General features: G+C 37.5%; 1 protein-coding gene across 3 annotated transcripts in view; it reads left to right on the top strand.

Moving 5' to 3' along the window:
• Positions 1–16,273, top strand: part of smyd3 (SET and MYND domain containing 3) — a 66,812-nt gene that overhangs the window by 35,623 nt on the left and 14,916 nt on the right. For all 3 annotated transcript variants that reach the window (XR_013293760.1, XM_077562861.1, XM_077562860.1), the window contains exon 6: positions 11,452–11,519. Coding sequence is in view for 2 of the 3 variants with exons in the window: in XM_077562861.1 (XP_077418987.1) it covers positions 11,452–11,519 (68 nt within the window). In the remaining variant the exon portion in view is untranslated. The remainder of the gene's footprint in view (positions 1–11,451; positions 11,520–16,273) is intronic.

Here is a 16,273-nt window from a genome sequence, read left to right as displayed (position 1 = left end):
TTAGTTGCACAATAGTCACTGGTAGTGAAGTAAAACAGAAAAACACACACACACATATATATATATATATATATATATATTAATCTTGAAGACATTCAACTATTGCTTTTGTGGCAATGACCAGGATAAACAAAATGTTATCATTTTCATTGCTTTAATGTCACTCTAGCGTCAGCGCCCCCCCCCCCCCCCCCTATTTTGAGAAGTTTTATGCACTTTAAGAGATGGATGAGAGTAATTTCTATTGTGTCAGACTAGTTTGCCAGTCGTATTGTTTATACTTCACAATCCCCCCAAGCATCCATATTACTAAAAGATAAGTTTAGTTTTATGTGTGTGTTTATTGAACATATAAACCAGCAACAGAAATACTGCAATTCAAATAAAAAGATTTAAAAGAAAAGTTTTTTTTTTTTTTTTACATACATGGTCATCATTAAGCACAGCTTACATGTTCAAAGGAGAGTAAGCTTACACATACATTTTTAATTGCACTCTATTTTCTACATTTGTCCTGACTTATACCTGATTCCAATATTGTTGTTGTACTTTGTTTTTATGTATCCTTTTAAACACAACCAGTGCTTCACACTTTTTCAGGTCAGTTCCAAAATTACTCCACAAATTTACACTTATAATTGTAACACACTTTCACTTAATATTTCTTCTTGTTTTAAAAATGTTATAGACACTTATGCCACTCATATCATAGTCGCTGTCTCTGATTTCAAGCAGCTTCTGAATATTGTGGCAAAGTAGGTTGTTGTGTGCCTTGTACATTATTTGAGCAATTTTAAACTCAACTAGATCATAAAATGTCATTGTTTAATTTGATAAATTGCGAATTTGTTGGTTCTGTATATTTTGATCGGTTAATAATCATTATTGCTCTTTTTTTTGTCATTTAAAAAGAGGGTAAGTATTTGTTTTGTAAGCATTTCCACACAATAGGTTAGATATGGTAATAATAATGAGCAATATAATGTATATAATGACTTCTTATTCAAAACATCCTTTGTTTTGTAAATTATCCCTATAATTTTGGACGCTTTCCTTTTAACATTGTCTATGTGGGACTTCCAGCTTAATCTTTCATCGATAACTACACCAAAAAAAAAAAGTATTTTCATACACTCTTTCGATTTCATTAGAATCTACTCTAAATGTGATTTGCTGCTTAACCTATCTCGTGCCAAAAACTATAAACTGTGTTTTGTTTAAATTTAGAGATAATTTGTTGGTGTCAAACCAATTTTTTTATGCTTTTAATTCATTTTCCACCATAATCAGAAGCTGTTTCAGATTTTCTCCAGAGCAATAGAGAGTTCTGTCATCAGAAAACAAAACACTTTTGTATTTTGGAGGCACAGCAGATATCGTTTATGTATAATATGAATAAGTTGGGACCAAGCACTGACCCTTGGGGAACGCCGTGAGTGATCATCAATTGTTTTGATTGTATTAGTTGATTGATTTTAAACCACAACAACTGTGTTTATGATCCCACCATGTTCAAAGGGTATTGACATGCATTTAGAAATGGTGGCCATTCACAGTTACATTTAAGTTATGAGTGAAGATACTATATTTGCAAGGTCCTAGTCCAGGGGTGGGCAAACTTTTTGACTTGCGGGCCACAATGGGTTTGAAATTTTGACAGATGGGCCGGACCAGGAGCATTTGGACCTCATAGCACAGTAAAAACACACAGATAAATGTACAACCCAATTTACTTATAGTGTGCACTTAGGACTGCGTTTTTCAAATGTGCAAAATCCACATATTTAAAACAGCTTTTCCAATAGCTTCATTTTTATTGTTTTAGCTCAACTTTTGCTGTGTTTTTATGCTTTGTAAAGTGACCTTGGGTGTTCTGAAAGGTGCTCTTTTTAAATGAAATGTATTATTATTATTATTATGATTATTATAAAATAGCCCTAATCCAGGTAGTACGTTTGCCTCAATGAATATGCAAGATGCGGCATTTACACACTATTTGGCAAAGTGGGAGGAGAAATGTAAATAGATTATAATAGCACATACACTGCATGGTGACTGCATCTATAATTAATACATTTCAATTCAAGGCGTAAAGTTAAAGAATTTTTTTCCATTGGCCCACCCATTTTTAACCCGGGCCCGCAGTACGTGTGACACATGCGGCTGCATGATAGCCGCTGCTGCCTGTCACGCGCTGAGGACAAAGCACGTACATCCAGTCCGTCTCTGACCACTTTTCCATCTCCGTGGGGGACGCAAAGCACACGGTGTGTGCAGCAGCTCAAAAAGAAGCCAAAAGCCAACGAGGAAACGCTCATAGAAGTGCTCGACGCACGCCCCGGGGATGTTCACCAATATCAACAGTCTCCTGCATGCGCGCTCCTCACCTCACCCATGACAACATGTAGAAAGACTATCTTCAGCTGTCAAAAGGATCAAAACACGCAACAGTGCCACAATGTTGACTGATAGACTGAACTCTTTGTCCCTGCTTTCTTTCTAAAAAGAATTGAGCGATTCTCTGGACTATCAGGACATTATTGCTGTGTTCAACACAAAACCGTGCCGTCTCCTGCTGTAAATGTCCAAATCCAGGAAGAATTATATTTTTTGAATCAGTTATCTTGAGTTAAGCTTACTGCCATTCTCCCGTTTATTTGAATAAATTGCAAACGTTGTTATGAATGTACCCTGCGTATCTTTCTGTCCCCTTTCTGTGCATAAACGAGCTTATCAGTGAGACCCCGACCCAGTGATCATATTTTCCCAGTGTGTAGAAGTTATATAGTCTAGTATAGTCTTTGGTATGACCCGGCCGGGAATTGAGCCCAGGATCTCCCAGTCTCAGGGCGGACACTCTAACCACTCGGCCACTGAGCTGAAAAAAGCTAGCCTTATTGGATAAGTTCGGCGGGCCGGATTGAAACGCATAACGGGCCGTATTTGGCCCGCGGGCCGGGGTTTGCCCATATTTGTCCTAGTCTATGATTTTGTGTGCTCCGGTATCATTTTGTCTCGTGAGATTTCCATTGAAGTTATTTGTATTCACACTATTCACCCCTGAGCTAATTCTCTGATTGCATGTCTCCACACTAATGACAGCGGTTCAATTGAGAGTCTCTCTTGTGTGAAGGAGACACTCGGGTTGGCGAGTGTCAGTTTATGAGTTCACAAGGGACAAAGTCCAAATGAAGGTTGCACTATGTATAATTTTTTTTATTTGACACTACACCAATAGAGATTGAAAACAAAAAAACGTTTTATTTTAATCTGATGCAACTTTTTTTTTTTTTTTTTGCCTTTGGTGAACCACATACTGTATGTATGCTATGCCACTAACATTAAAAATCAGTTATATCTAAAAATGGGTGTCATAAAAGAGGTGCAGAAACACCCATGATTCACCGTCGGAAAATCACAGTAATTTTACATACATATAGTAGCACAATTAATCTAATAATATATATTTTTTTCCATTTGAGGATTTCCTCTACTCAAACCTCAACATAGCATTGCCTTGATGTTTTTAACGAACGGTTCTGTTTTGACTGCAATGTGAATGGGGCTTAAATTCTGTCGCAAAGCAAAGATCTTAAAAAGTGAAGCCGTTGCAGATGGTGGGCAAAATCCAACTGGCAAAATAACTGTAAAAAGGCCAGAGGATTCTGCCCTTCTCTTTTTAATTCATTACTCCATTTGGCAGGTTCCTAATGAGTTTTTGGTCTCAGTCGCTAGTTTTCATGTCTTTCTCATGCCGCACCGTGTTCCTTTTTAAATGTCCGTTGGCTCATGTCAAATAAAGCAGATTAGAGATAAATGGGGGGTTTGCCGACCTCTTGATTGACAGGAAGCTACCGAGGCAAATTGAGGCTATCAAATTAGAGGTCGGCTAATCATGGGGTGCCGCCACATTGAGCACATCCTTCTGAAGTCTCAAGGATACCATCAGACACAGCATAAAGATAACAGTTTATGCAGCCACAGTGTCGTTTTTTTATAAAGGGAAGCAAACATGCTAACCTATTAGTCGATGGAAGAAACTACTAAATAAATGAACTATTACAAGATGGTCAATTTAGAACCCTGAAAAAGCAATAGGCACATTTCCTTGAGCAACAAAACATACGCATTCAAATGTGTTTTTTTTTTGGTTTTTTTGCATTCACATTTGTTCTTGGATGACTATTGGTTAAGCACTTATCTGTGCCATAAAAGCCCCATTATGGGGACACGGCCCTTTACAAGGCAGTGCAAGTCATTTGTTGGGTTGTAATTTCCGTTTATTTAAAATATGCCCCACCACACACACACACACAGGGACACACACACGCACACTTTGGGTAAGCACGTAGATAAATGAATGAAGCCTTTGACCTGCAACTTAATGGTCAGCGATGAGTGGGAGATTTTTATGTCTATTAATTGTCTTTGATCAATGATGGGAAAACGAACAATCACTTAATTGTGTAATTTTGTGATAGAAAAGGTCGGTGTGGCTGTAGCTCAGCTTCCCACAGGTGATGTCATGTTGCTCTAATTGAGGCCGATCTCTTATCGGTGTAGTGATTCACTCTCCTGACCTGGCCCGGATGGCGTGGGTTCAGTTCCCACTCGGTGATGGGTGTGAATGTGAGTGCAAATGGTCATCTGTCTTTATATGTGCCCTGGCGGCCAACCCGGGCCAAAAGTCAAAGTCAGCTGGGATCGGCTCTTGTTGCCCGTGACCCTTGTTGCACTTTATTTTAAGTTACAGTGTTGCTAAAGCTAGACTCAAATTATATGTTGTTTAATTATTAATGATATAAAATACATTGAAATAGAATGCATAATAAGGATAGAGAAAGTAGAATGATTAAAAACTTTAACAAACACGCCTTGAGGTAATTTTTCAGATATATCCTTGAAAAACCCTCTTCCAGGTTTCAGCCTCCTTTGTAAATCCTCCTTATTGAAAGTGGGAATAGGGAATAGTGTTTGTGCTTCAGATATCAGCTGCAATTCAATCAAACGCCGAGGCTCGATAGCTTCTGTATGTTCGGTAGCGATGCGATTGTATTGTTGCTCACCCCAGGCAGTGGATGCGGGTTGGAGATGTGAGAGACTGAGTGCTGCATTCACATTTAATGAAAGCGCTTTTCATTCAGACAGCACAGCAGCAGTCATGCAGGACAATAAGATTACCGAAAATAGAACACTGCTCTCAAAACAATAACATATTTACATTATCTTCAGTCATACCTCTGATTTGTATCCGGATAGGTTAAGACCTCTAAGACTGCACACATTCCGTACTTGCTTTTCAAAATCCATTCAAAAAGTATCGCCATACCAATAGTGTTGAAAAAATAAGAAGCATTTTGTCATTGTCCACATACAAATGTATCACACTTTTTTTTTTTCAATAAATAATCACTTTTTTCATTCTACAAGAAAAAAAACACACAAAACCTCGCAATTTGTTATCATCATTGCACAGCAACAATATCTAGCAGTATAGTTGTAATTGGTTACACGGTGTTGTTAGATTAAATCATTCATAGCAAACACAAGTTTGGAGATAAAGGTATCCTACAGTCCAAAATAGCGGAAAGTTTTTCTAAGACTTTAGTCCAGAAATACATAACCGGAGTACATAACCATAAAGCATGAACATAAGTGTCTGTAGTGTTTTGTAAGCATTGGAGACAAATGTCGGAGTCTGAGAGTCCCATTTTCTTCATCATATATTGAGTAATGTATGTTCTGTGAATAATTTTATATTGGATAAGTTGTAAATTTGTGTGTTTTGTCATTTTAAATGCGTTTTCACAAACTTGAATCCAAAAGTCAGATTCCGGTGCTATAGACAAGTCTGTCTCCCATTTCGAGATGGGTAAAGACATTTTATCAGTATACGAAAGTAACTTATATATTTTTGAAAGTTTTTTTGTTGTTGTCGGAGAAAGCTTGTTAATATCTTTAGCTAAAACAGGCGGTTGGAGCGTACCCCAAAGTGTTGGAATTTTTTTCTTTATCATATTTTTAACTTGTAGATAATGTAAAAAATTTCCGTTTTTTATATTGTGTTATACTTGTGTTTGCTAGGTGACCTAACAACAACTGACTTACCACATAAACAATTTCAATCTACACTTGTAGCCCTTACTATCGCTAAAAAAACAATTCTTGTTAACTGGAAAAATAAACAAACTCTGAATATCGACCAATGGTCTAACCTCCTCATAAATCACATTTTAATGGAAAAAATATCTGCCTCAAATAAAAACCAAATATCGAAATTTATAGAAACATGGTCTACGTATATAGAATTTTTTAACCTAATTCCGGTTACTTAATTCTGTCTGTTAGCGAGAGCCACTACATCGTGATAACTTACATTGATGTTTCTGCATTTGGCAATTTATTATTATATTATATTATTAGTATGGGATTTTTTTTTAATGGGCTTTAGGTGAACTGATGAATACACACACGCACGCACACGCACGCACGCACGCACATGCACATGCTCACCCACATACAAAAAATATATATATATATATATATATATATGTGTGTATATGTATATATATTTAAAAAAAAAAAAGAAAGAAAAAAAAACATTTTTTTAAAAAAAAAATTTTTTTAAAAAGGAGAGCAATGATGATGTCAAATCGAATGAACAATACTGAGCTCTAAAAAAAAAAAAAGATTAAATCATTCATTTAATTTTTTTTTTTTTTGCCAGATATCATTTTTAAATGATTTTAGAAGTTATTCAGTCCATCACCCGCACATCACTTCTATTTCCCATTATACTAAGTTGATGTTGAGAGTGTGACAAAAAGCCAAGCTCAAAGAGTTCTCAAAAGATCTGCTTCTATTTTATATGCACCTTAGTTCAATCATTGGTCTTTTTCGTGATCTTCGTGTTGCATTTGTTTTAAGCTAATTTGATCACAATGCATTGCAGCAACTGACACACCCTTTTAAATAAAGTTCAACAATAATATTATATTTTTGTACCTCCATTTTTAATATTTGACAGTGTTTTTGTAAAATAGCCTAGCATCTCACGCAGCCTTGGTAATGATATTCATAATGTGCCCTTTAGGAGGATAGTCTGATTATGTGGGATCATGTTAACACATGTTAACACAATTAACAACATAGTTGGGTGAAAGGCTTTTAGGGCCAAAAAATTTGTTTAGGCTGATACCGATATTTGGCAGATTACCGATTACTCCAAAAATATATAATGCATAAAATAACTTTTGGTCCACTATAGTATTTTACCTGAAATTTACATCAAATGAATGGTAGATTTCCATTATTTTTTTCCATTCAATAATAGGCATAACTCAACAATGTTTATATGTTTTATTGATGCTTCTAAAGCATTTGATTGTGTAAACCATTATGAAAATTGTCTAAATATGGGGTCCCTGTTTTTTTTTAAATTGGGATTTTAGTTTACTGTTACTCGCATTAGACGATGAGAATGAGATGGGCCAACAAAACATCCGTTCCCTTCCACGTCACCAATGGTGTCCATCAGGGTGGAATATTGTCTCCTTTCCTTTTTAATGTGTATTTGAACGACTTGTCTTTGATTTTAAATGCGAGTGGTACAGGATGCATGATCGGTGATGTACTGATTAACCATCTAATGTATGCGGATTGTCCTTTTTAGCCCATATTGTGCTTGGCCTACAGCAGCTTTTAAAAAATATGCGCACAGTATGGCGCTGTTAAAATCTCACTCTTTAGAGCCTTGTTAAGGTACATTAAGGGAAACGCAATTGGCCAGTCGGGCCCTAATATATAAGTATGTTGTTGTGCATTAACCAACATATATGGGCAGAAAAGTGAGCACGAATGGATATGAGTGATGCAGCGATGCCCTGCTCGTCGGCATATATGTGTTTATACTGTGTGCATGTTCTATATGGCTGTGCCTTCATCCATTGATATTTCGCCAAGTTGACAAAACATGACAGTTTTCTTTTCCCTTTTATTCTTTGAGATGATTCGGTATCAACATGGAAATAACTCATTCGAGAGCAAGACGGGGGCGATCTCGTGTTCTGTTACATCCACGCCAGGACAAGTCATGTTGAGTAATATCGTCTTTCTTCACGCATGCAGTTTGCTTACATCTTTGTGTATTTGATCATAAATAGTTGGCTGTGTTTAACGTGCTGTATGTTTGTGGTCTCTCACATGACTGCATTTCAGTAACAAACTTGATTGTGAAGGACATTTTCCTCACTGTGAGTGTCAAAAGTACTTCCTGCTGTCTGGGAAGCTCATTTTTATACGCACACAAAAAAAAACATTGGGTAGGCCAAATGTTTTTTCATTTACTGCCGCTGCCTCTTTCGTCAGTCATGGCGCTTCTTTGATTGGCTGCATTCCGTTCAAGTAAAAGTCCACGTAGTCAAATGGCTCGAGTAGTCCAAAGATTTTTGTTCGTACATGTTGAACGTGTTTATTATTTTAGATTTTTGGCCCAACCCCTATTATCGGGACAAAAGACAATCTTGTGAGACATAAGAGTCCGACAATACACTAATGTCTCGCTGGTTTAAATATGCAGCTAATGTGATAACAGCATGGAAGGATGGATACATATTACAGTGATTTTCACAAAGAGCAAGTGAAAAACAGCTAGTTCAAGAAATAAAAGCAGAACTGAGAGTTATTTATAGACAGGAAAAAAATAATAATACTTTGAATGTGCTTATTTTGGAACGGTGGCCCAATTAGAGTGACAGGAAGTCAACACGACTGATAAGGGAGAAAGAAAAAGACATTAAAGATAATTAAAAATTTAAAGAATGCTTTGTTGTGGCTCATGAAGGCAAGCAACAGCATACACGAAGGATGACTTAATGATGATTCGTTTCGTTGTTTATGGATACGTTTGCACGTCTTTGGAGAAAAGAGAAAGCAATGATTAAATCATAAATACTTTATCAGAGCATTATTAGAGCACTCACACGCACAACCGCTGATTGTATCTAATGGCCTTTGTAGTGTTTGTCAGATTGACAGGAAGTAGGTCTGCTTCCCCATTCCAGTCCCATTAAAGACATAAACCATCCACTTGTGAGTTCTTTGAACTGACACGACAGAAGCGAGCATCAGACGACTCAATCTACCCCCTCCCGCTACTTAGAAGTGTGACACTCATGTGTGGCTCCAAAACATCAACATGATTTGGATTCTTGGATCTCTTTTACACTATACATCTGATTTGAGAAAACAGACTAGACCCCCTTTAGTGATGGATGCTCAACTTACAGGCGCTAAAGGTGCGCAAAACATTTAAGCAAACTTAAGTCTAATGAAGCAGTACCGTTCAGTTAAGCTCCGCCATACTCAGCATAACGGCCAAATGCTGCTTCACCGTGTTTGCTTTTAACTGTGTGCTCCACTGATTGACCTCGGAGCCTTACTGGGTTTATATTTATATTATATTATACCCCGAAAGCCAAAAAGTTGCTCGCCACACTGAGGTTTAGTAAAATAGAAGTTAAACCCTCTCAATAACTTCAAAGATGTCATTACCGTTTTGAAAACTGTTGACCGTGACAGTTCTCCACGTTCTTTTCAGAACCTGCTGAATGAGGTCATAAATGCATCAAACGCGTAAGAAAATGTGACATTTAGTGTTTTCTTCCCCCTCGGTGCGTGACATTTTCGAGGCAGGATGTTTTTTTTCCCCCTCCATTTTCCACTCTACAGGCTGCTCGCCGCACCCTTCACTCAAGTCACTCGTCTGTCCTTCATCCATCTCACTTCCATCATCTCGTCACCTAATATCAAGAGCACATAAAGTTCATTATTTGTGGCCGGCATGACAATAGATAGATAAGCAATGAGCTGATGTGTGATTTAAAGCCCCATTTGGAACAAAAGCCCCTCCAGACATAACGCTCGATAGTGAAGGGACAATAATGGTGTCTTTTGTGAACAGCAGCTCAAACTCTGTCAGGCACACTAATACGCAAAACCTGCTGCTACGGATGAACACTTTTTTGTTTTCTTTCGGATCCTTTTATTTTATTGTGAGAAATTTTCATTTATTGAGTTACTCTGGATGGGAAAAAAAGCCTCACTGACTCCTCAAAGGATCTTCTCTGCTGATGTCAATTCACACAAGCTCATACTGGAGGCTTGCATGTGTTTTTATTAATGCTGAAGTTTACGTATATATCAATGGATCCGCTGTCTGCTGCGAGAAATGGTTGCTAGCCCTTATTGTAAGAAAAAAATGGAAATAAGCAGACTGGATAGTTTTAGAAATGTCCTTAGCTTATCAAGATAATCATGTTTAGCTGGGTGGAATTCATTTTGCATTTATATACCAATATTTTTTTGTTTTGAAAAAAATATTTATACAGCCCTAGACACTATAAGAAAATACTGCATATTTATACATATATTATGTTTAGTTGAAATGTGTACCGTATTTTTGTTAGAGAAGCTGCAGCACATTTTCTCATCCCTTTTGCTAAGTAATCAATATGAACTCATTAACTCAGTCACTTTCAGCTGTCTATTTTTTAGATTCGGAAAAATGCCGTTTCAAAAACCCATTATTTAACTATATGTAAGTAAATGATATGATGAATCTGACTGATCATTTTAATTGTAAATAGTTACAGTGATGGTATATTTATTGTTTTCGTCAACTGATTTCCTCGAAATTAATTAAATGCCAACATGAGCTTTTTTTGTGTAAAGCACTTTGACTCGCTTTGTGTATGAAATGTGCTATACAAATAAACTTTGTACTACCTCTTAACTCTTTGACTGCCAGACGTTTTCAGAAAAGGGATGCCGTGGGTGCCAGCCGATTTAAGCATTTTTGACTGATCTTTCAAGGTCCACAGAAAATTATGTGTTTGGACTATGGAAACACACATACTACCAATTGGACTCTCATCTTTCATCAGAAAAAAAAGTTTGTTTCTACCTTATTCCGTTTTTCAGTAATCAACAATAGAAAATGGTTGGTTTCACCTCTGTTTTGAAACAAACGTTTTTTAACATCTTTGGCACTCCTCCATAGGATTTTACAAAACGTTATTTAACGTTTTTGGCAGTCAAAGAGTTAAATAGTCACTTATCAGGAGACCCCCACAATGGCATGTTTATTCAACCATTAACATCATCAAAGAGAGCAAGCCATTTTCAACCCTTTCGATTGGTCAATAATTCGTAACCACCCATACATGTGGACTGACCAATATTATAGATTTATGAAAAAATATGAATACAATATTTGAGGTTTCGGCCCAACACCAGTGATTATAACATTTGACCACACATAAGTTTTAATCCACGTACCAAATCAAGTCCAATGAATGAAAATAATGATGAACGGTGTTATTTGTTCCTTGAACCAATTTAACGAGTTTCATCTGTTTTATCTTCTCTCTTCACCCTTTTTTTGTCCTTCAGGTGACGTGTAATTGTTTCACCATAAGTGACGGAGAGCTACAAGAGATTGGAGTTGGGCTGTATCCCAGGTAGACACACACACACACACACACACACACACACACAGCCTTGCGTGTAGAATGCATAACTAAATGCTTTCAATTGCAATATAACTCCTAATTTTGGTAGTGCCCGCTTTCACATCAGGCACAATACATTAGCATCAAATTCAAATGCGGCTCTAAAGCTGGCTGTCAAATCACGGCAACCCAAACAACCCCGCATATCCTTTACCCACTCGCTGGCGGAGGCACCCGCTCGACCCGATCTCGCCGTTTTCTTGACAGTCCTTTGAAGTACACACAAGTGAGGATGTGTTTTTTTTCTTCTTTTGTTTTGAGGAGAAATGTTGAAAACTCATATTTGACAGATTGTCTGGAGTGTTTGGGAAGGGGAGGATTTACTGTTTCCAACTGCAAGGCGCAGCATACAGTAATCCCAGTATCAAGACCAGGGCGAATAAACTGGGAATTGGCCCTCTGTCGCATGTTGTTAGCGCTGCTACACACACGCACGCACGCACCTGCAGGCACCCAGGCCAGTTTGTCTGGCCAGTGTTGAGATGTCAGATGGTCACAGTAGCTTTATCACAGCTCAGCCAAAGCATGTGCGTCAGTGTGTGTGTATTGTCCATTAAAGATGGGCTTGTTCTCAGGATGGTCCCCCGCCTATTCATATTTTGTGTTGCCTAGCAACCATGGTTTCACCAAGGAAGGAAGGATTACATGGATGAAGCGCTGTTGCTTTTTCCTTTCCTACACTACCCCCAAAACTCATTTCTAAATCTTCCAATGCTATTACATTTTTCAACTTTTTTTTTCCTCTCCCCTTTTAAAATGGGAGTTTCTGTCTGAATTCTTTTTTCCTTTTTGGGGGAGAATATACAGACGCTCCCCAACTTACGAACGAGTTACGTTCCGAGCGATCGTTCGTAAGGTGAATTTGTTCGTAAGTTGCTTCAGCGCTATATTTTGCTTCAGCGCTATATTTTGTATTATAATTTATGTCTAAAGCCTATATAAGTATATTGAAGGTTTATATAAGTATGTTTAAGGCTTGTATAAGTAACCTGTATTGGTTTGTACTGAAAAAAACATTTAATAAAATGGAGAGAATACGTACAGTACTGTACTGTACTACGTATGTTAGAGAGAGAGAGCGAGACACACACACACAGTATGTACATGTACGTAATAAGATAAATAAAATGAAGTTTAACTTACTTTTGGAAGATGTACTCGATGCTTAAGGAGATGATGGAGGAGGAAGAGGAGGATTTTATATCATGAGAGGGTCTTCGTCGTCGCTGGAATGGGCTTTAAAAGTTACTTCCTCCTTCATGGGGACAGGCGTTTCTTCCTCTTCCTCCTCGACACGTTGCTGAGCCTCCAATGCTGGGTGAGCTCTCACAGCGCCAAGCGTCGGTATTAGCGGCGGAAAGAAGCACTACTCGGAAAAAGGCGCGCATACAAAATCTAATTTACCGAACATTTTTCGACATACTGTACGCGCAGACATGTTCGTATGTACCGTTGTTCGTAACTCGAATGTTCGTAAGTAAGGGAGCGTCTGATCTAAGATCAGTTTGGAAAGTTGATATTAATAATCAACACTTCCTTAAGCCAAAGTACGCCTTGACAGTGTAATAGTAAGGCTAAAGGCATACAACTTAAAAGTCTGGATGAGCAAAACATGTCATATTTAAATAATCCTTTCCTAATTTTCAAAACTTTGCCGTCTCAGAAACTGAAGTCCAATTAAGAGTTGTTGGCACCTCTACATAAAGCGACATAATATTAGCATTCTGGTGGAAATGTCAACAATACATAAACATATTGTAATATAAAAATTTCACAAGTCCCCGTGGCAGAAAAAAAGGTAAGTTTATAGTAAAAAATCTATGCGAATGTCGTACATACTGCGATGGTTGCATTCAAATCAATGGGAGAGTGAGCCACCTTTAAATATATATCCCATGTCCTCTTTCTTTGCGTCTTCCTTGACTGATGCTCCATCTTTATATGGAATTTGACAAAAAAGTGATCCTCAGAACACACACTTTACATTGCAGGGAGTCCGTATAGTGACTTGCCCAATGTGTGGGGGTGAGTGGCCAATTGTGTGGAACTTTTCACATTTCCCACTACACTAAAGTAAAAAAGATAAAAATAAATAAATAAATAAATTTAACCCTGGAGAACCCAAGAACCTTTTTCTTCTTTGGAAAATTATGAATTATACATTAAATGACTGCTATAGGTTCACTGAACACCAAAATATCTGTTTTTTCAATTTTAACCCTTGTTTTTTGAACTAGTACAGAGTTGCTAATTTATCAAAAATATATATATAAAACATACTCCTAGGCATTGTGCAACATGATATGAAATAGATTAATGAAAAAAAATTTTGTATACATCTGATGGTTTGCTGAGAAGATGGTTTTGTTTGGATTGATTTCCAGCTCAACAAAACAGCATGTTGCCAGCCATCTTGTCACCACCACTCTGGCTCATGTAAGTGTAATATTCATCCACTAGATGGCCCCATGCAGGGGTCAGAAGTGGCACTCTGGACTTTTGAAGTAAAATTTGTAAAAAAAAAAAAAGGTCTTTGTTATTTGAATAGCAGAATTTATAGGGGCCAAATTTGACCCCGTGGGTTCTCCAGGGTTAAAAAAATGTATGCTACAGCCCCGTCCTACTTCATCCTTCAGGTTACGGCGCACTAATAAAACTGTCAGACAAACTCAATTATGATGCTCAGGGTAGGTCTGTACCCATTACTGCTTCTTGGTTGTGCCCCTGAAGCCATGTTAAGTTAGTCCACAGATGTTTAAATACCATAAAAAGACTGTCCAAATTTAACCTTTGGTATCTGTAACCTTTAAATATCGAGCAAAAGCTCTGATAAACAAGCAGTGGCATTTAGCGCGCTGCTGTACGCTACATGCTGGTAAACGACTTTTTGCAAAAAGAAAAATACCTCAGGATGCTTTTGCAGTGTTCGGCTATCTGTCCACCATTTTAAGCAACAGTTAGTTTCAGTGCGTGCCAGCAGACATTGTTAACGTTTATTGCCGTTTTGTTCATTAATCTAATTAGTATGCTAATGAGCTGCCTTTCCATCAGATAAAAGCATTATGTGGAGGCCTTGATTCCTAGTTGATATTCAACTTGGAACGTCGCTATTGTAGCGTGTAGAACAAAGCCAGCGGGTTGCAGATGGCTTTACAAAGACACGCACACACAATGAATAGAATAATGAGAGCAGGGAATCAGAAAATGCAGACAAAGGTCTTCAATTATTTTTTTTTAATTGCCATGAGTGTTACAAGTGGAAATGCCTTCTCATGAGTGCGCATAGCCCCTTTTTTTTTTCCTACATACTGTTGGTCTGTTGGAACGCCACGCCCCAGCAATGAATCCTATCTTTCTATTGGATATTTGGATCATATGTGTGTTTAATTACGAGGTGGCATGATTGAGCATTATTGTCTTTGTAAAGGTAGAATTTTTGATACAGTCTCAGTATTAGTCTCATTAAATGGTGCCGGTGTACCTTCTAAAGTGGTATGAATAAATAAATAAAATATCTTTCTGTATTTTATTATTTTATTTAATATTTAGTTTTTTAATATGTTTTTTTAATATCAAAAAATATTTGCTTAGTATTTATTACACTCATCCTTTTAATAATTTAAATGAATAATCAAGAGTTTAGAGACAGCATAATAACAGTGTAAAAACTCCTTCAACAGTCAATCAAGTTTTTTTTTTTTTATGTTGACATTGTTTTGAAGTGTGAATATGCATTTGGGAAACAAGCTTTTGTTTTGACAGAAATGGAGTAGATGTCTCTTGGCTTGTTTGCGCATGATTAGTGAGTTCTAATAGACAGACTGAAAAATAAAAAAGTGACATTTGTTATGGTAGAAACAAGCATCCTTTCCCAAATGTGTATTCGTGTGCATTTCATCAACTTGTTTATTGACTATACGGATCATTTAAGCCTTCAGCCTTGCGACATCAATCGGAATCATGGACCAAGAAGTGGAAGCACCCAACACATAAATGCCTAAAAACACAATTTATAGATTGTTTTTCAGTGGAAACAATTAAAAGTGGTCCATCCTTTCCTCGGTTAACGTTGTCTAAATGAGCTGTTGCTTGCGGTCTTCCCCAGCATCGTGAATTTCGTGACATTATGGGCGCATGCGGGCTGAAATGGATAATAAAACAGGAGCAGCTTGTCACAGAAGTGGAAATGGATAGCCTACATTAAAGGTCAGCCCACTTTTATTGAGACTGGCCCTTAGACTGGACATTTACACACCCAATAAATGGACTTAACAGTACATTCACCGTGCTGCAACAGTCACAACTATTTACGGTTACTCGGTGCCACCGTCCGCTCCTGTTCATGCTGCATACTGAGTGATACCTGCTTAAAAAAAAATAAAAAATTACATTAGAACAACAAACAAAAACATGTAACCAATCTGTCTGTTTTTATACTGAAGGCGCACAACTTTGCATCGACGAAGAGAGCAAGCCATTTTCAACACTTCTGATTGGTCGTTAATTTGTAAAAAAACAAAAATAAGCATTTACCAAATTGTAACAGCTTTTGGCCAAACGCCAGCATTATCACGATTACTGTTCTAAGTCATGACCTTAACGAACTTTCTCCACTGCCTTCTATTTCCACTACAACATAACTTATCATCTCCTACCTTCTCTCCTTGCTCCGTGCCCCCCCCCTTTCCCCCCCCCCACCCGTC

Source organism: Vanacampus margaritifer, chromosome 4 (assembly GCF_051991255.1).
Source record: "Vanacampus margaritifer isolate UIUO_Vmar chromosome 4, RoL_Vmar_1.0, whole genome shotgun sequence".
Classification (NCBI taxonomy): domain Eukaryota; kingdom Metazoa; phylum Chordata; class Actinopteri; order Syngnathiformes; family Syngnathidae; genus Vanacampus; species Vanacampus margaritifer.
This window is presented reverse-complemented; position numbering and strand designations above follow the sequence as displayed.